Here is a 20,736-nt window from a genome sequence, read left to right on the forward strand (position 1 = left end):
AAACAGAGGGTGATAGCTCGTTTTAGGAATAGCGGTCAGAGAGTATCAATACAATCGAGGAGTCAACGAGAGCCGAGACAGCGGGTTTTGTTACACACATCTACTTTTCTGGCGAGCTTTGGCCCAAGGACAAGGGGGGCAATGGGCTGTCTGGAATGGCAAGTCGCTTCATTCGATGGTTCTCTGAGAATGGATTGATTCATGACCTCTTATCGCAGTCGTGTTTGAACAAAGTATGAATTTCATATTACAAGCGCCGAACCAACCAAAGTAAACCATACATCATATCCAAACCTAGATCCCCCAAGCTACGCCGAAAGCAACAAGACAAAGGAAGTCAGAAGATCCGCGCGTGTGAGAGACCGGGTCGACTCCGTAGACTAGGCCCCACCAGCCTAACCAGGCGTCAACAAGCCTGTATGAACGATTGCCACCCTGATCGATGGTTCCTTGATGTTGTCGACATCTCTATTTAAATGCAAGCAATCTATAATCATCCTGAGATTTCTGTGTTTAACCAAGGAGCGATAGGTACTTGGAAAAGAGTATTAAAATAAAAGAAAAAAAGAAATCGGGGCCGGGAATCCCGGTTACCATCATCCCCAGTGTAAGTTTGAGAACAGTTTGACCTACGACTCTCGAGTGAAACTGAAAGGACCTTCGACAACCCCCTATTTTTTCCCCTTTAGAAAAGGGAATCACGCCTGGTTCCCAGCAATCGAGCTCGAGGAGTGGTCAGCCTTTTCCCTCTCAACAACGCCCTCGACAACCGCCCCCTGATTCTTATCGAAGACAAGGCCAGGATGGCCAAAGCACAGCGCAAAGACAGCAACAACGATAAGCACGCCCTCCAGACCGATGAAGAGACCCTCCTCGGACATGGTCTCGCCGCTATACCCTTCCCTCAACTCGTAGCACCTAAAGACGCAGCGGGCGAGGATGAGCAGGATGGAGGCGGCCAGGCCTCCGAGGAAGATGTTCATACGCTGGGGACGGATGTTCGCAGAAGCCTCGATGTGACCGGCACCTCCCTTGGAGGAGGAGGGGGAAGACTGGCGGAAGAAGCGAATCATGTGGTCGGCGAAGAGGAAGCAGAAGATGAAGATGACGATGACTTGGAGGATGAGGCCGGCAAAGGCGAGGTCGATGCCGGTTTGGTTGGAGCCGGAGGAGACGGTGGAGAGGGCGCCGCCGGCGGCTTGGAGGACGAGGCAGATAACGTCGGCGGGGATGAAGATCCAGTAGTAGAGGCGCGGGGGGAAGCGGGAGAGGGAGGGGGAGAAGTGAGAGATTGCTTTGGAGAGGGTTATGTAGATTGCTGCGGTGTAGAAGATGGGGCCGGAGGTGATAAAGACTGGGGTTGCGTCTCCAGTTAGTATTCTACATCTTTGAGCCTACTTTTTTTTTTTTTTAAAAAAAAAAAAAAAATCATATCTTTTTTCATCATTTCTTTTTTCTTCCGTTTCCTTGGGAGAAGGGGGGGAGGAACTTTACCAATTTGAGTCATGAAGCCGGCGAATAAGAAGGGGTTACCGTGCATGATAATTCGCCCTATGTAGCCTACGATTTCGACGAGGCAGCCGAGGATGACACAGACCATGAACCAGATCTGCTTCCAGCGGAAACCGAGATAGGCATGGACCAGCAGGGCGAGGGCGTAGAGGACGATGAAGACGATGTTGGCGGGCAGGCTGGGGCGGTAGCGGTAGACGGAGTACTCGAGCGGGCAGAGGTCGAGGGTGCAGTTTGCGGAGGGGCCGAAGACGATGATGTACGGCGGGAGGCCGGGAGGGGGGCTTGAGTCGGCCATGGCTGATGGTGAGTTGGAGTCTGACGGGAGATCGGATCGTAGTGAATAGAATGTCGAAGGGTTCTGGGTGAGAGACAGAGGAGGAGTAAAGGAATGTCTCTCGGCTTTATCTTTCTATATTTTTCAGTCGACTAGATGTCTTTCGTCCTCTTGTATAAATAGACCCTGACGAGAGGAAAAAAAGAATATGCTTGATGTCTTCTTTACCGATCAATGGAGAAAGGATTCCGACATGCAATCTTGGGACGAGGAACACAAAGACTTAAATAAAGCTCATCTCCAATAACTCTCCATCCCGAAACTGTTGATGATCCCCTCCCTAGTGCGGCTCCGGGAAGGAATGAAAGAAAGAGTCCCCAAAGCCTTTATCCTACCCTTCTGGCCCCACCCTTTGTCCCTGCCCGTCCGTCTTTCCATGGGCAGCCTGCCAGCCCTACACCACCATCGCACTCGCATTCCGAGCTTAGGGAAAAGGCGTATAGGTTACGCGGCCTAGGGGTTTTGATGGGCAGACTAATAGGCTTGGCTTAGCCGTAGTGCCTGCATGGTCGGATACATTTCTGACAGCTGGTCAGAGTGGCGGAGCCATCTATCGATGAATGCCACCCAACCGAGCTCGTAATTCGTATGAAGAAGTGGAAGAGGAAGAAAGCTTGACGTTGGGCGGAGGGCGGAAGCAGGTCCGCATGGGATGGGCCGGTATCGGGTACATGGTTTTGGCATAGCTTTGCGTGGGGGTTTGAAGTACCTGGTGCGTAGGATCCAAGAGGAACCTGAAAGTATTCATACGAGCGGGAGCTCAGACAGACCACAACATGAAGACCAACAAATTATGCTTCAAAAGTTTAAACAGACACTGACTTGCTTGGATATCAATACTCGAGGGCGGTCTCTGGTACTGGGCATTAATGCTATCAAATGCTTCCAGCGTTGTATTTGCGAAGGTCAATATCTTTTCTACCCTTGAGCGTTCGATTAGAGGGAGGCCCAAAGCTGTCTGCAAACCCTCATTTTGACGTCGGCCGCCGTTAATCTTGGACCAACTGGAACAAAAACATCCAATTCATCCTCGAATCTTAAGTTCGTCGTAATGCCTACGCCAAGGCTTGGGTTTAGTGATCTAGCCGAGATCGTCCGACGTGGTCGATACGGCCGATACTGAGGAAGGTTTGATGCCGCACTCGCACTCGCACTCGCGCACGTCCAAAGAAGTCAAGGTACGGTCCAGAACTGTGACTTGTCGTCGTGGGCTAGTCTGGCTGAGCCACCACGATGGTAGGGCTGGATCCAGACTTTCACCAAACTTCCACCAATCCGCCATCGACACTTTAAGCTTGTCTCTGGTCTGTTTCCACTTGAAGCAACAATGTGCGAATCCGACCATGTCATTCCACGTGTGCAAAAATCCTGCCTTGCTAGGCAGCAAAATAAGCTTGTTACTTTTTCGATTTCGCAGCATCAGACCCAGAAATCTTGAAATCTTCTTTTTATCTTCTCCACCAATGATCGCAGAGGGTGTCACAACAGGATTACGGGCTTGGCTAACATCAATGAGTGCGAAATTTCAACCCTGGGGAACCTACGCAGGTTGCCTTGATGTGCTCTGCCATCCTGCTCACGCTGACGGGCCCTTGACTGAAACTTCTTCCGTTTTATTTTCCCTCGGGCTGACTTCCCACTATGTACAGTATTGAAGCCGATTTTCGCTCAAGTCTCCGCAGCACGCTTGGTATATCCATCCCGCCCGAAACGCCGCTGGCCCTGTTTGAGAGACACGGCACTAAAGAAAACGACTCACGATGGCCCGCGATCCATGTTCCGTTCATCCCACCCCCGAAGAATCATGAATGACATCTTCTCTTCCTCCTTTTCATTTTTACTCCATCCCCGGCCCCTTCTGAGACTGTTCCCCGGCATGGTGCCGAATTTTTAATCGTCACCTCCGAATGTCCGGAGTCGGGGCCGGGCTTATTTGTCCAAGCCTCTCGAATGTGAGAATGTCATTGTTTTTCGTAAAAACCACATGCAGTCTCGGTTTATTATATCAGAGCAAATCCACCCAGTACAATCCCAGTCACCGTCATCGCCGCAATGACAGCAACAGTCCTAGCCCCCCTCGCTTTCCCTGAGAATGACCCAGCCCCTGCACCTTCCTTGTCCCCATCGGCCCCCTTCCCACCGGCTGGGGCGGTCTCAGCCGGAAGCTTCTCCAGCCCTGCCGTAATCGTCACTGGAGCGTACCCATAACTCCCACCGCTCGTCCACGTAAAATTGTACGTACTCCACTCCCCCGCAAAATCCGGCTGCTTCTTCGTATACCAGCCCTTGCCAACGTGTGTCAAATCGCACGACGCGCTATCCATGCCCTCGAGCTTGCACCTATTCACGAGGGTCCTGTCCTTGCCGTAATTCGTGGACGTGTACTCGAACGTGCCGGGCCCCTGCGTGATAGTTCGCGGCGCCGCCGTATGGTTCCTGTTCCAGGAGCCCGTCTGCGTCTGCCGGCGAAGCGTCGGGATGGCTTTCGTGAGGTCTTCGGAGACGACGGTGTGCGCGTAGGATTGGGTCCGGAGATCGGTGAGCGTGCCGGTTATGACGATGGTTGTGGCGGATTCGTCGGCGGCGAGGATCGAGCCCGTGTCGCGGTGGAACATGGTGTAGGGGAGGCCGCGTTCTTCGTCGCCGCGGACGTCGAGGTAGAAGACGGAGATGACGCGCGTGGTGGAGGAGGTTGCTGTTGTTGGGGAGGAAGGGGGCGCTTTTGAGGGGACTGTCGTGAGGGTTGGTGTTGGGGTTGGTTCTAGGAGGGAGTCGATGGTAGATGTGGATGAGGGTTGGTCTTGAGCGGAAGCGGCGAGAGCGAGGAAGATGCCAGCGAGGGCGGGCAGGGAGAGGGAGACCATTTTTGGAGGGTGAGGAAGAGTTTCTTCGAGGCCGGCCTTTTGATGAGTTTCCAAGCCTGTCACGCTTACTCGAGATGCGTTGATGCCCTAGCTTGTTCTCGGTTGTAGTGTCCCGTGTAAGACAGCAGTCTCGATGTTAAGATACACATGCCAACGAATCTCGGTAGCTCTGTAGGAAGTTAGGATTGTTTGTTAAACTGACGGAAGGTATGTTAATGAGCGGCCTAGAAGAGGAGAAGAAGGGTAAGAAAAAAAAAAAAAGAAAGAAACAGATCGGAAGCCTCTATGGCGATTTGCTGTGTCCCTTCTTCGGCGAGCTTATGATCTCTGCTTTCCCGAGCAGAACCGCAAAAGGAAAATCATCCCAACTCGACTGACAAGAGCGTGGGGGAAGGCCAAGATGAAATCGCGACTGGAGGTTGCCCTTTTTCTCCCCCCCGGCAGTATCGAAACCCTCTCTACAAATACCTGTTCACAGCGTCGGGACATGGATCGACCGGAACGAAGCGAGAGGCAACGTATACAAAGTGTGTGCGTGTTCCTTCATATAACTTCACATAACCAGGCTTCTATTTCCAAGGCGGGGAGGCATGTTGCCAAGGCCGGACGACGATAGCACACGGAGTATTATAGTATTGTAGACCAAGTGATCGACGGCTGTCACGGCCGTGACCAAGGCTTGGTAAACTGTCTCTCCCCTCCTTACTATCGCGCTAAATGTGCATGTGTATATATAAATGAGCCCACCGAATGTATTAGTTGTATTATTCGGGAAACAGACGTGAGTGACAAGGGATGCAGAGAACGTATCTGGAGATAGAGATGTCTACTTTTCTTCTTCGCCTGCTCTTTGCGTCCCCCTCTTCGTCTCCGGCTATGATCCGGAGGGCAGCATTTTAGCCGTGGGTGTGTGGCATATGAAGGAAGTACAAAGTGCCTCCTCCTTCTCTGGCGTTGGAGAATACGTGGAGGAAATGAGTGTGCGTGCGGCCGTCCCGAAGCAGGATTCTCCCATGGCATCCTAACACGGTATATAGCTCTCGAGAGATTGGCTTTTACCATGGGAGAACCGATGATTTGCAGCCGGTTCTGGCGATCCATCCATCTTGGATGTATTTCTGACGATCCTTCCGCCCTCCCGTGTCCTACTTTAGGTTCCTTCCTGGCAGAGGGGGAGAAGGACAGGTCAAACTGGGATTCGGCTCTAATCTTACTCAGAATCCCATCATAGTCTTGTTTCTCCTCGCGCAAGGGGAATATTTCAAAGAACTAGATCGCCCCCTGAGGTTTGGCAGCAGGACAAGGATAGAAGGGAAAATAAATGTGTCAATATCTGGGCCGCGCGGCTCGTTCCTATTACAAGAATTCCCGATTGGGCCAGATTTTGGGATCGCCTCCGAGGTCCAAGTCGAAGTCCGCCATGGAAGAAAAGAAGTCTCTCTGCGCGATGCAATTTATTCCTGTCCCAGCCTCTCGTCCTCATTATCCAACTCCTAGCGGAGGTATTGCGCCGTTTCGGGAGATGTTATGAGCATTGAGATATATCTCGACTAATCAGTTTTCAAAACGTTTGAATCACTGCTCCTTCGTCACCTTCACTGCCTGGAGACCTCCTTGTTCCAGAAGGGTGGAACAGCGCCCTAATTTCTTTGCGTTGTTAAACAAGCCTTCGGAGAGCAGTGGGTGCTACTTCTGGCTTTTCGTCCGTCCTTGTATGTCGTAGCGAGATCCGTTTGGATGTTGTTGATCCATCTTTCTCGCTACCATCTAATGTATCAAAGGTTCAACGTTCCACGCGATTCGTGATTGCTTGAATGGAGGGAGAGGGGGACGTGGCGGAACGGAGGATTGACGGGATGGGACCACGGAATTAATTATTGCATTTTCTTTCCTGCCTGGAACTGAATATGAATTCTTCTCGTCTCCTGCTGATTGAGATTGATTATACCGTTGGCTGATGCAGAGGAGAGGGAGAGGACCGTTGTCTGCAGACATGCGGGGGGGACATATACAGATTCCTCTCGGCATCTATTTTGAGCTCAGGTACGAAGGTAGATCAGGGGCAAAAAAAAGGACACACATCGGCTTGCGTCTGGCAATGACGCAGTCCAAAGCTCGGCTGCCCTGTCCTTGATCATCGATGCCTCCCCCCACGGAACCTGCTATGTTGTTTCTCGACCTGTAATTTGGGCTCGATGTGCTTCTTGGTTGGGGGGAGAGAGTTATCGAAGTTTGAGGGCAATGTGACAGACTAACGGCATCGTGATCTGCAAGCACTCAAATCTGAGACGCCGAGACTTAATTTCAACCATGTATCTCGGAGGCCCTGGTAAAACCGCATGGCATCAATTTTGCGTGGCTGGGTTCTGATAAATCTCCCACCGTCCTGTACTGGGCTCGGTTCTCGAGTCTCGTCGCTGGGGCATCATGATGCTAAGAATGGGATATAAGGATGAAAAGAGGAACGAACTTCTCCACAGGACAGCCACTACAGCGGCCCTCTAACGTCGACCAACTCCCTCGAATACAATACCTTCTTACCTCACGGAATCAGGCTGTGCGCAACTCATGATGATACTCCAGCGACGCGTGCTAGATACCGATCCCTCTGCAAGTCGCATCAACCGCGCGTGCTCCAGGCCAAGGAGCCGCTTCTTCATACCTCAGGCTTTGAAACCCAGACTGATCCTTCGACTCCCCGCTGATATCCCTTGACGTCTAGCGGTCCCGGCACCAATCCTCGCTTGAGTTTATTGCTGGTTACGCCCTGGCATACTGCCACGTATGCCTGGAGTTCAAGCTCTTCCGGGTTAGTAAGACGGAGACGAAGCCTATTATCGAGGAGCTCATGTCCATGCATCACTCGTCGACTAAACGGCACGTCGACCCAGTGCCAAACGCTGATTCCTAGGCGACACCTCTCATCACGCAGACATCTTCCGTGGCCGGGAAGAAGACGACAGCCGACTGCTTTTCACCCGTTAAGCTCAGCAGCTCGTGCTCTGCTCTGCCCGCACGCCGAACGCCCGAGAACCGTGTAGGGACCGCAACATTCTCTTGGGAAGTTAATCGAGAAGGAGACTAATAGTCTCGGTGGTACCGCTCGGAGGTCGTGCGAGGATTACTCGACGGATATAGTGTCGAGGTTACGAGAGGCAAGGTACCATTTTGGGAAAGAGGGATCGAGTGGATTCGAGGAGGAGACGGAGGCGGATAGGCAATAATCTTATGAGGACGGTGTCGATGGTTCTTTCTCGCGGCCGTAAACTGCATTTAGATGTGGGAGTGGGCGGTTTATCATTACCCGGGGACGGGGTTTGGAAACACCGTAAACTTCCGCGGGGGGGGGGGGGGGGGGGGGGGGGGGGGGGGGGTCTCGATGTTGTCGGATCCCGAGAAACTTGCCCTCTTTCTTCTGCCGGCCGAGTGCGATGGAAAACATTGCGTCCGAGGCTTCAAATTTCACGCATCGTGGATCGATTGCAGCCCAGTGTTCAAGCTTCTCTTGAGCAAGAACCACCGGTAAGCACGTATTGCATGGTAATAAGAGCAATACTAGTCACACCGTCGTCGCATGGATCTCGGCGCTTCCCTTGTCGACGATTCTTCAAGACGGATCCCCGAAGTTTGAATCGGGCGAGGGAAAGGGATTCTTAAAGTGCTTCTCACTCGTGTTGATGGCCCAGGCAGCAGCCATCAGGGTGCGATGTGAGCAAAGGCGGACTGGACCAGGGGCATTTGATCTTATCCACAACGTCTTGGCATATCAGCCTCTTTCCCCAGGATCGTGAGCGAAGATTACTATATAGCACTTACACTAAGCCCGGAAACGGGAAGCAGGGCGAAGGACCCAAGATCGGCGACCCGCGCTCCCGGGTCCGATGGTCTGCCCGTGCATATATCTCTGGTCTAGTGTAGGGAGATCTTGGCATCTTGATCCTTCGTAGTTTTTACAACGAAGCACGTCTTCACGAGGAATTCAACGCTTGCTCAAAGATTCTATGAGTATCGTGCAAACGTGCAAACTGAGTTTGTGGATCTGCCAACCGCCTCAGATTGACACCTTCTTCTGGTTGACGAAGTCTTGTCTTCGAGACCTTTGGACTCGTGGCGAAACCTAATGCAGATTTCTCCTCTCAAAGACTCAAGAACTTGAGTCACTTCAAATCCCGAGACGATTCAATTCTTCATCGCTCCATCGGGATGCCTCCCGAGTGAGACAATGGCTCACGACGGCCGGGATGACCGGCGGCTCATCCTCGCGGGCCCGATATATGCCCCCAAACCAAACAAGCCTTTCCACAAGCGGGCGGAAAGCAATGATGAATGCTGGAATGCGGATCTCGCCTCCCTGCCGTTCGATACCCACTCGGAAAGCTGACCCGGCCGGTTAGGAAGTTTCATGGAGATAAAAAGCCCGGGAAGATGATGCCCACAACTAACATCAAGCCACGACGAGAAAAAGAACCAAGAAGAAAAAGAAAAAGACAAAAAAAATCACAGCGAGATTCAATTCGACCCAATCCACGATGTGATTAACACCCCCGCCGCCGGGCGTTGTGCAATGTGAGACAAAGCGCAGGACCCAGACGCTACTGCAAGCTTGACCAGATGTCTCGGGAAGGTCCACGCCACTGCGGGAGAGATTGGAGATTGGGTTGAGTGAATCTCGGAACGGCAGTCCATTAAAGTCGACTCCGGCGGTTTGTACCGAGAAGACGTGAAAAAGGGGGAATAGGTGATCTCCGTTCTCACCGTTCGGTGATGGCAAGATCAACGCCTATTCTCGTTCTGGGGGGCCTCTATTTTGTCGGGTCGGATGATGATGATGAGAGATATACAAAGGTATAAGGAACTATTGCCTGCTAGTCTCTGCATCGTGAGTTGGTTGGGCCATCACGCGAGCTGCTTTCGTAGGCCCCGACGAAGATGCAGCCACCAACACATCGACTGAGGGAATCGGGGACTTGGGAAGGCTCATATACTTTGTAGCCAACAGGACGGCTTGGAAATCAATAGAACAGGCCCAAGTCGTCCAACCCAACGTGAACAGATTCCAGATCTGTCGACAAGCTCACACCAAATCTTGCTGTCATCTCCTCTCGACTACTAACCAAATCCATCCACATCCGCCACCGAGTGCATCCGGGCCATTGCATCCCATCAACGAAATGAGCTCCTTTCCCCCAATCGCCCACTGGCAAACCACCCTCGATTGACGCCACCACCTTCCGAAGGTAATCTTGGATAAAAAAGTGGTGCAAGGGCATGCACATAAACGTCCCAAAGGGGATAAACCCCAGCAAAAGCGTCAGGTACCAAAAAGTCAAAGAGAAAACCCCCGCCCAATTTGTGAACTGGACCCAGGTACCTTGCAGGAAACCTCTCTTCATTTCAGCAAAGTCTATTGGTCGATATGTCGTTTCAAGAACGAACGAACCAAGATTTTTCTTCCCAGGAAGGGGGTGGCAGAGGGGACGTATGTGGTGCAACGCTGTAATTTCGGCGATCCTGGAAAAGAAGGGGTCCCCACACACACACCTGATATTTCAATGAAAGGGGAGATGAGAAATTTCGTCCGGCTCTTCCTTGCGCTGTGTCGGGTGCGTTACTTCGCCCTTCGTAGGGAGGAAGGTATCCCCATTCCTGGACTCCACACAGGCCCCCCCCCGGCAGATTAAGAAGGACAAGAGTCGCTTAGGACTTGCCTGATTTGAAGAGATCGCTCCTGATCCGAGATAACTTGTAATCTTACTTGCCAGTGGGATCCTGGTCCTTGCGAGTTGTGTTTGTCACCGGGACGACAGGAGGTGATCTTCTGGACGTAATCGCTGGAATACCGCCGAAGCCGAAGGTCGATCCCCCACTAACTCGGCGGCTCCGGATGTTCTTCTGTTTACTGTTCATTTCACCATGGTAATTTTCGAGAGCAGTGCAGATGTTTTGGAAAATTCGGCGCAAACCCAGAAACAACTCCGGAGCACCACCGTTATTAGAAAATTAAGCTACAAAGTAGAGGAAACATCAAAAATGCCATGATATCAAAAACAAAAAATCTTGTTTGCGTCCCATGAGATCAAAAAAATGCTGGTATTGAAAAGCCCTAGGAAACTTTTTACATGCCATACAAGCTCTTCGTAAAAGCTCGCGCTTGCGTTCGAAAAAAGTGGTCATAAGAATTTGAACGTTAGAACCCCTTCTCCCTTAGAAAATTATACTCTCAAGCTCCCGAGTTTCATCTTGTCAAAAGGTGAAAGCAGAAGAGAAAATTTACGCGAAAGCGTAGGCGGCAATACCGGCAGCAGCGGCGAAGAAGATGGAGCCGGCCATGGAAGCGGCACCGGCGGTGATGGGGGGAGAAGGACCACCGGGGGAGCTGAAAGATTGAGTCAGTGTCGATCGTACTTGCGCAGATGTTACTATGGGGGATTCAACTTACGTGCCGTTTCCGGGAACGGAGCCAGTAGGGACGGGGTGCTCAATACCGCCGGTAGGGGCGGGGCAGTCCTCAACGACGGTCTCGATGATGACGGTGGGGATGACGGTAGTGTAGCTGGTGGTGATGGTCTTGACCTTGGTGACGGGGCACTCGGGCTCAGGAGCCTCAGTGGGCTCGGGCTGCTCGGGAGAAGAGTCCTCGGTGGTCTCGGGCTCCTCAGGCTCCTCGGGCTCGGGCTCCTCGACGCCACCAGTGGGGGCGGGGATGAGAGTGGTGGGCTCGTCCTCACCCTCCTCAGCGGGGCAGACGGTGGTGGAGACGGCGACGGTCTCAGTAACGACCTTGGTGGCGTCTCCGGGGCAGTCGGTGACGGTGTCCTCGCAGTCGGTGATGGTCAGAACGGTGGTCGCGTAGACAGTGGAGGTGGTCCACTTCTTGGCGCTGGTGACGGCCTCGCTCTCGACGGGAGCGGCGGAGGTGACGCCGGACTCAACGACGGACTCAACGGGCTCGGGGGCAATGGCGGCCATGGCGCCAGCGGCAAGGAAGACAACGGCAGTGAACTTCATTTTGACGGTGAGGTTGGAAAGTTTTTCGTAAACGAAAAAGGTTATTAAGAGGTATTAACGAATGGATAAAGCGTAAGCTTAAGAGAGTTAAGTAAAGAGTGGACGACCGAAGTCAAAGAGTCAGCTGAGGCTTGATTGGAAAGTTTGAGCTGGTGATGAGAATGAGGAGAAAAAAAGACGCAAGTTGGATGGAGGACGAACCCGTATTAATAGAATTTCGAACTCGGGGAAACCAGCTCAAGGGAGCATATCCTTTGCCACCTCCCTCTCCCATCTCCCGCTCTCCTCTCTTTCCATCTCACTCACTCATTGGGAGCTTGCAGTTGCTACGCTACGGAGTGTACATAGGACGTGGATTAGGTCGTAAAGGCTGGGAAATTAGCATCCCAAAGTCCCCCTTCCAGTCCAACCCCGTGGCAAGGGTACAAGCGCCAGAAGATACACGTCTCTTTCTGCTATCTTCACCCCGGACGCTAGCCCAAGGGCGGCAAAGTTCATATTTCGTCTCTTCATCAGCAAAGGAACCCTGGTCAGGGGATGGAAAAGGGCAGGCAAGGGAGGAGAGATTTGCTGGCGGTCTGTATGTACACGACCAGGTACCTTGGGGTGGAGTGCACACTGCATCGCTGGTCCTTGATCATGAGCAGGAGTTGAAGTGGGACGTGCCATTTCCATTCGGGTACCGTAGTGTATGCACACTATGTACGAAGTACACACACTACTTAGACTGACAAGGAGAGCATCGAAGCATCTCCGATCCGCTTTGCCTTGTTCAGTCGTTGCCCCTGGTCGCCAGCGTGGTCGCTGTCCAAAGATGAGGAAGCAGCGCTAAATCCAGGGAAATGACCCTGACCAGCGCCAGAACCCCAATCCTGATGGTCCCATTGGTGGGCTAGTCGTGCTCCCCCTTTCGAGGCGCGATGTACCAAGTACGTATCCGTGCTCGATTAACTCCGTCATCTAATTTCTATTCATACTGTTTTTTTGTACCCTCTCTTGTTTCCTTGATTGACACTGGCACGTTCCATCGGTCGGTCACCAGTGCAGCACCTCCTTTTTTGACAGCGTCCCTCCGAATTGATTCATTCTCGAATACCGACCGCATAATGTCCGAAGATGTTGACAGCAACCGTGCTACCGCAATAATTGTAAAGTATCTTCCGGCGCATCTTCTTGTTCTAAAGCTCCAAGTTACGAGAAGATCTCGTTGCCGGTCTTCCACCTTGCAGTGGTAAAGGGGCATATGCGGTATCCTCGTACGTAGGCCTCCCTCGGGTTTACTTGGTCTGTTGGTGCTGAAGCCTCGCCTGCACGTCCAGCTAAAGCAGCGGGCAGCAACTTCGTGCGCTGGCGTCTCTGACCGCATCGCTGGCCACGTACCTACGAGTAGCGCCGACTTGCAAGATCGAATGCGCATGAGCACGAGACTCCTCGCAGTTAGTCTGGATGAGCCCATTAACGCCATCACCGATTTGTTGCGCCTGCTGCATAACTCTGACTTCGTACTTGTGCGCAAACCTGGAGACCCAGATGAAAACTGCCGAGGCGTCTCCTCAAGATCGATTCCCATTCCCTCTGTACTTTCTCCGTGAATGGTGGGAAATGATGCCATGAGGCAAATGTGGGCTCTCGATATCTGACTGTGGATCGGCGGATGGGGTTGCACAAAAGTCGAAACGACCGATTCTGCACAGCCCAGCACCCTTTCATAAGAAAATATCAAGATCTGAACACTAATCTTATAGTAACATGAGGTTATGCACACACGACTCGGTCACAGCCAAAAAGGGCGCTAATGCAGGAACATTGAATACAGTACAAACTACGAAGCATGAGTCCATGAGATCGAAACATCTGGCTCCTACCAACTACCAGCAGTGACAGCGGCATCTCGCCAGGTTATCACACCTTCGAAGGTATTATGCACGTACCTTAGCGCTCGTCCGAACCGTGCTCCATCGAGGTACTCACAGGGCACAGTGTCCAATTGTCCACGATCTTCTCCATCAAACTATTTCGCTCGGGGGATACCTTTCATGCTCCAGTTTGCTACTTCGTCGGAATGTTGGTGCGGTGAGCAAAAGTACTCTCTAATTCGAACGTTATATTACCCATCTCGTATTGTCTTACGGCCAGCCAGTGTTACTCGCTGGCGTAGCTCGTTGGCATGCAACGATGGAATGGCAGGTGTCCCTGCATTGTGAGATTCGAGAGTACGGAGTAATCAAATTGCTAATATGCGCAAGATGACCTCTGACCTGGTAATCGAAATTTACCCTACGCAAGGCAAATGTCGCTTCTTCCCGGTGATGACTTAGGATATTGGACCGTCTGTCAAATCCTAGATGAGCCGCCATGGGTTTTTCCTTGGAAAGAAGTGAGCACTGGCGGTGGGGTTTCCATGAGTTCCAGAATGTCGTCCAAGGATAACTGCTGGATCTCCCTCGTGCATCTTTCACTCTCGCTGATGTGGGAACTGATCATCAGAGATCTTCAGGCGTATTCACTTCACTAAAGCACAGAGCACAGCCCTACTTCCCTCCTGCCCTTTACCTGCTACAAGAGCAAGTTTCAATTCCGATGATGCAATTTACATTGGCGTCATTGCTGGATCCCGATCGGCCGAGTTGTTCGTGCTGGTTGGTCCGATGACAGATGATTCTAATCAAAGGAAAGAATGGGCACCCTGATCATAAAACAGAACGCAATGTAGTGTACGTGTGTACAAAGTAGCAGTCCATTCGCCCTCGGTGTGAGACTGGGCAGTACGCCAATCCTCGAGAGTATTGCGACCGAAATAGCAGCGCTCCATACGAAGGACTTACCCGCGTGTGGAAATGAGGAACCTCCATTGACGCTTGCCTTTGAACTTGATTGATCTAAGCTACGAGGCATGATCGACTTACCCACAATAATAGTCTTCTCCCTCCTTCCATCTCCCTCGCGGTTCACCCTCCGAAAAGGCCCAGGCCAATCCACCAGAGGTATATCTATTGTCAGGTACCTCGGGATATACCCCTGGGCACGCACTGTATGCAAAGTATCTCTAACCTCAAGCCCTCTTGAACTGGAAATCAAGGGTGCAAAGGCCTCATTGGCGGGTCCCCCTTTTGAGCTTTTTGGAGGAGTGACCTGAACCTTGTTTCCCATCGCCATGCAGATTCCGGTCGGTGGACCCAGAGCTTATTAGCGTGGCGTACGCCTTTGATGGAAGGGGTTCCCTCTCCCCACTGACAAGCAAAATAGCTGCTCCCGATCTTGGGGGTCCCGGTCCCCATTTGAGGCGGCAATATCAAGAATCGATCCCTGGAAAGGAGGCTGTGAACGCCTGCAGTTAATGCCGAAGAAATCGGCCAAAAGAAGAAACGGAACTTGTTTAAAAGCGTGGAAACACTGTCAAGAGATCTGGGTCGGTGAAGGCGGCATGAGAGTAGTTTTGGGGTACTCATTATTGGTGTGATGAGTATATTGATGCGTGCGAAGTACCCGGGACTGGCGAATGGTTTGGTCCTGGATTGTCACAGACGGCTCCGGCTTTCCCCAGATTTACAATGCTTCGTTTCTTTCGAGAAGGGCGGGCGGGTTGTCATTCAGATTATTGATCGTGTGTGTGTGTGTCACTGTGATGAACGTCTTTCTTGGATTAATGATACTCAGACATCTTCATGAATAGAATACGGAGGCTCTGGAGGAAATGTCTGAGATGAGATGCCGCATTCCCCCGTTTTTCCCCCAGCACTTCGTAGTCCTCTCACGTCGGGCAGTACCACTGGGGCAAGGGCAAGGATATTAAGTGAAACAAGCGGAGTGATCTCCCTCTCTTCAGTCTAAGAGTCCCTGGTAGAGGGTAACCACTTTGCTCCAGCTTTCAAGTTTTGCGGATCCGCTTCGCGCTGACCCTACACTAAGTCCATGTTGAATCCCAATAAATGCCGGTTTGTCAAGCAGCAATAACTGGTTGATATTGTGCTTCCCGGTGCGTAATGGCAGCAGAACGGCGAGAAGACAACCGCAGCGTTACGCTCAAAGAGCCTGAGCCTGGCGGTCTATGGCGGTATGGCGGTCCAAGGGCAATAGGTAATTGCCTACGAAGTAATCATCCACTAATACCACTCACTCACTTAGACCGCTTATCCAGTCCATCTACTGCCCCGTTCCCCGTACGCAAACTTCGTGCTTGACTAGACCCAGTCTATCGAGGCATCGACTCACCGACCACCCCGGAGCCGCCCTTTTTAGGAGAGTTGCAATGGTGTAATTTTCCCCTTAACAGCCAATCTTGTCCAAAAAATGACAGTCCTCCTCGGCCGGGGTCTTTGCGCAAATCAAGTCTCTGCCCTCTTCGACTGTGACTAGGCCCGGCGAGACGCTGGTCATTTTGGCGTAATTTAACTTATCACACACGGACTCGGTCACTTTGGAGCGTACGTACTTCGTACACTCCTTGGCAGGAACGGGAGCATTTCCAAGCTTTTTGGTTTGTGGGATAGATGAGAAGGGCCGCTGCAAGGCATGGTGGCTTGGCTCTCATCTCTGTCACTTGGTTGGTGAACCACCCTGGTCATCATGCTGATCGTGGCTTGGCCAATGATCGTCAATCTGTTTCCGCCTTGACAGCTCAATTATTATTACTCCCTCGAGCTTGGTCCATTAGGAGGGCCCAAGTGGCGGGCCTGAGGAAGGACATTGCTCCACGAATGCATAGGGACTTTATCCTTGGCTGGGAAAGTGGTTCGTCAGTTCTCGATTGCCACCGCGAAGCCATTTATGGTCGTAGTCTAATTTACCGCGATTACTACCTTCCCATACCTGAGATGACGGGGCCCGGTCTAGTGTAGAGGCTGGAGGGATCGGAGTTCAGGGCTGCTAAACTCCATTTTCTCAAGGAGGCAAACGCAGGGGCAGTGGGGCCGATGGTCCTCCTTCGTAAACTACTTTGCTGGCAGCAGGTAAGTTGGTTCGAGCACCAAGCGAGATCAGGGCGAATGGTCCGCGAGACTAATGAGGCAGGACCTGCCGATTTCGTCCTTCGTATAGGGGGCAGAACGAACGCGAAGGCCCGGAGGAATTTACCTCGTTCCTTGCTGATGGAATCCAGAAGGCGAGACCCCTCAGACGGACGTAGTACGAATGCACTCTCCTTTTGCTTTGACAGTCGAGGTTAGCATGAAAGGGGAAGTCGCCCAAGTCCTTCTTCTTCCAAACTCGTTCGACCGAGATAGAGGGAGATGTTAACTCCACGGACGTCCTGATCCATGGCTGTGTCTTTTATTGAGGGGACCGCAAATCACGACGAGCGTGTTCAGCGATGATCTCGCGACTCAAGCCCCGTTGAACTACGATTTCTAGGACTGGCCTAACCAACCGGGTTGCGTGGTCGATGTCGATTCCTCGAACTTTCTCTCCTCGGTATCCCATCCCTCTTCGCCTGAGTCGAATCGTAAATTCGAGATCGAGATCTACTTCCGCGACAGACAGACTCTTCCCAGCTTCTTGAGTTGTTGGCTGAAATATACCATGTCGTCCCATGCGCTGCCGGCCAGCTAACGGTGATGTCGAACCAAACCTTACGGAATTGGATACGGGACGGCCCCGAAGTTTCCTGCCTTGCGTTGATGATGCGAGACTTGCAGAGAGCAGATGGCCTCTGGAGAAGCCGTCATACAATGCTACATATTACACTCGGTTTGACTAACGCAACAGGGAGCTGTCGATGAACATCGAAGTAGAAATCCGAAGCACCAGGACTCACCCACTCACCCACACGGGCACGTTTTTCTCGCGCCGCAAACGGTCACAATCACGAGCTATAAAGGAGGGGAAACTTGAACTTCAATTTCTGCCAGAAAGAAGGTGGAAGCGTACAGGCGTCTCTTCGACAAAGCTGGAGGGTGACGTGGTAAAGAATATGTAAGACGAGAGGATTAAATGACACGACTATATATATCCTCCCAAGAAGATAAGATAGGAGAAAAAAAATACAAGAGGTTCATATGAAAGTGAAGTGTTTTGGGTCCAGCCAACCTTGACCTTAATCCTCCTCCTCGACAGGCTCCTCAGGCTCTTCGGGCTCTTCTTCGACTGGTGCTTCCTCTTCCTCAGGGCCTTCTTCCTCAGGTGCCTCCTCCTCAGGTGCCTCCTCCTCAGGTGCCTCCTCCTCAGGTGCCTCCTCCTCAGGTGCCTCTTCCTCGGCGGGAATCTCCTCTTCTACGGGAGCCTCTTCCTCGGGCGCCTCCTCGACAGGTGCTTCCTCCTCAGGGGCTTCCTCAGCCGGGGCTTCCTCTTCAGCGGGAGCTTCCTCTTCGGCTGGGGCTTCCTCCTCTGCGGGGGCCTCTTCTTCGACGGGAGCTTCTTCCTCAGGAGCCTCTTCCTCAGGAGCCTCTTCCTCAGGAGCCTCTTCCGCTGGAGGCTCCTCCGGGGCCTCCTCAGCAGGTGCCTCTTCTTCAGCAGGAGCTTCTTCCTCTGCAGGGGCTTCTTCTTCAGCGGGAGCCTCCTCCTCAGGCGCCTCCTCGACGGGTGCTTCCTCCTCAGGGGCTTCCTCGGCAGGAGCTTCCTCTTCGGCAGGAGCCTCCTCCTCGGGGGCCTCCTCCTCAGCCGGGGCTTCCTCTTCAACAGGAGCCTCCTCTTCTACTGGAGCTTCTTCCTCGGGAGCCTCTTCGACAGGAGCTTCTTCTTCGACGGGAGCTTCTTCGACGGGGGCCTCTTCCGCGGGGGGCTCTTCAGGGGCCTCCTCGACAGGGGCTTCCTCTTCCTTAGGAGCTTCCTCCTCAGGAGCCTCTTCCGCAGGGGGCTCCTCGGGGGTCTCCTCGGCAGGAGCTTCTTCCTCAGCGGGGGCCTCTTCTTCAGCTGGAGCCTCCTCTTCTACTGGCGCTTCTTCCTCAGGAGCCTCTTCCGCTGGGGGCTCCTCAACAAGAGCTTCCTCTTCGGCTGGCGCTTCCTCCTCCGCGGGGGCCTCTTCCTCGGCAGGAGCTTCTTCTTCGGCTGGCGCTTCCTCCTCAGCCGGGGCTTCTTCTTCAGCGGGAGCCTCTTCTTCGGCCGGGGCTTCTTCCTCGGCAGGAGCTTCCTCTTCAACTGGAGCCTCCTCCTCCGCGGGGGCTTCCTCCTCAGCCGGGGCTTCTTCTTCAACGGGAGCTTCCTCTTCGGCGGGGGGCTCCCCTTCTTCCTGTCGGGTAACTAAGCAACCGACATCTCTCTTCGCCGAGCACCCAGCTCTAGTTGCCAGTACTACAAGGCCCTGCGACTCTGCCTCCACGGCGCGGTGAACGCATGTCCATACTTTGTCAATGCATTCCAAGTGCAAGAGTTGACCGGCGGCAGCGTTATTGGAGGCGCACAGCCCTTGGACTTCCCTCGCGCAAGGAGCAGAGCGGCGTGACTATAACGTGCGGAGTCAGCATCATACTATCGAAGCAGACGGGAACATCAACAAGGGTTTTAGTACGTGTCTGGGAACAGCGACGGACGCGACGCCGTTTATGACCATAAGAAGGCCGAAGGTCTTGCTAAGGTAATGCATCTTGATTCGAGACAATGGACGAGATATATTGGTGGCGCAGAATCAAGGAAGGCGAAACACTGCCGCTGGCGACAAGTCGTATGGTGACGCTTTATTAGACTTCCAGGTGTCATGGGTCCCAGGAAGCTCTTTATATACACGCGCGGGAACAAGACTCGACTGTCCCCGATAGCCTCCCAGAAATCCTGCCGCGTTCGCCATCTTTCCTTTCCTCGAGTCCCGGCGATGTCGACAAAGCAGGGTCCATTATAGCCGTCCCGGCTGTTTCGACATACAGATTGGGATTGCCAGTTGAGTGATGAAGTCTCTCTTTGACGGCTTCTTGGGCGGGGATTTCCTCGCAGAACTTTGACGATGTGTCGACAGCTACTCAGCATGTGGCGAGCGGAGAGTCAATCAGGAAGTCTCTATCGATATTTACCCGTCCAAGCACCATGATAACCGAAGGCCTGTACCAGGCTCTGAACCCGGTTCCACAGCCTCTGGGAGATGAAAGTCCTCCGGACCTGCATTCGCTAAGCTGTTCTGTATATACGGACCCCGCTCCTCCTTTCCACGTACGATCTGAGAAGGGGACAGAGAGCAAGAGTACTCTCACGAGGATGGTGGCCTATTCATTACCCCGATAGTGCTACAGGCACCCCCAAAGACGGAATAACACTCGGCCAGTAGAAGGTCGGTCAATTGGATTAGCGATATTGCTTTCGGCACTTACTTCGTACTTGCGACAGAACGTACGGATGCGGCCTAAGACAGAGCGACGAGAGGGGGTACTATCGATTTGCGACGGTAGCTGTTGGCGGGCAATGTTGGCGTCTGGGTTCCTAGCTCTTAGACGTTGCGCTAGACTTCCGAATCTCACGGCGAGCCCCCGATCCTCCCGCCACCTGTGCAAGACTATCGAGCCGACTGAAGTTGGGGCACTAGCGAACGCGAAGTTGTGAAATTCACCGCGACATGGCAAAATGGCACCAGGACCCTTTCAGCGTTAGCATGGCAGGTGTGATCTGAACGTTATTCATGTGAAGAAATTGAAGAAATTGAGGCTGTGCTGTCTTGCTTCCCGCTTCATACGCAGCACAAGATGTGCGCCAACCCGGAATATAGTAGACGTGACCTGGCAGACAGCAACAAGTAAAGTTACCGGCAGAGCTCGTAAGGGGAATTACACGGCGAGGTAGGTACTTCAGATATTGAACGACGCACGTGTGCTGGTGCGAGACCCGGGTCTGGCTATCTCGACCGCCCGTAGTTAATATGACGTTTATTAGATGTCGGCTGTTCCTAGGAAATGAGAAGTTGAATATTGCCCTCTCCTCAACTTGTCGAGTCTTTACTCCCTTTTCTGGTCCATTATGCCTGCTCCCCCATGTAGGCGGACACCCATCAAGTTGTCGAATGCCTTTATTATGGGTCCTTTCCCTTCGCCTATGCATCTCTTCCTCGTATTAGCATGATATATCCATCGTGTAGTCGAGAAGGATGGCGTTATAACACAG

At 52.7% G+C, this 20,736-nt stretch overlaps 3 protein-coding genes and 1 pseudogene across 3 annotated transcripts; all 4 read right to left on the reverse strand.

Moving 5' to 3' along the window:
- Window positions 1-698: 698 nt before the first annotated feature.
- On the reverse strand, window positions 699-1,810 carry SAPIO_CDS5790 (uncharacterized protein; the record flags this gene model as incomplete). Its single annotated transcript, XM_016788043.1, has 2 exons — window positions 699-1,354; window positions 1,495-1,810. 2 exons carry the CDS (start codon window positions 1,808-1,810, stop codon window positions 699-701), a joined length of 972 nt encoding a protein of 323 aa, XP_016642359.1.
- A 2,039-nt stretch (window positions 1,811-3,849) lies between these two features.
- Window positions 3,850-4,713, reverse strand: SAPIO_CDS5791 (annotated as a pseudogene; the record flags this gene model as incomplete).
- Window positions 4,714-10,983: 6,270 nt separating this feature from the next.
- SAPIO_CDS5792 (uncharacterized protein) lies at window positions 10,984-11,721 on the reverse strand (the record flags this gene model as incomplete). The annotated part of the gene is made up of 2 exons (XM_016788044.1): window positions 10,984-11,089; window positions 11,153-11,721. The coding sequence occupies 2 exons, from the start codon at window positions 11,719-11,721 to the stop codon at window positions 10,984-10,986; spliced, it is 675 nt and encodes a 224-aa protein (XP_016642360.1).
- Window positions 11,722-17,752: 6,031 nt separating this feature from the next.
- SAPIO_CDS5793 (uncharacterized protein) lies at window positions 17,753-19,237 on the reverse strand (the record flags this gene model as incomplete). The annotated part of the gene is made up of 2 exons (XM_016788045.1): window positions 17,753-19,096; window positions 19,202-19,237. 2 exons carry the CDS (start codon window positions 19,235-19,237, stop codon window positions 17,753-17,755), a joined length of 1,380 nt encoding a protein of 459 aa, XP_016642361.1.
- Between the last annotated feature and the right edge of the window lie 1,499 nt (window positions 19,238-20,736).

Source organism: Scedosporium apiospermum (genome assembly GCF_000732125.1).
Source record: "Scedosporium apiospermum strain IHEM 14462 chromosome Unknown SEQ_SAPIO_0099, whole genome shotgun sequence".
NCBI classification, from domain to species: Eukaryota; Fungi; Ascomycota; class Sordariomycetes; order Microascales; family Microascaceae; genus Scedosporium; species Scedosporium apiospermum.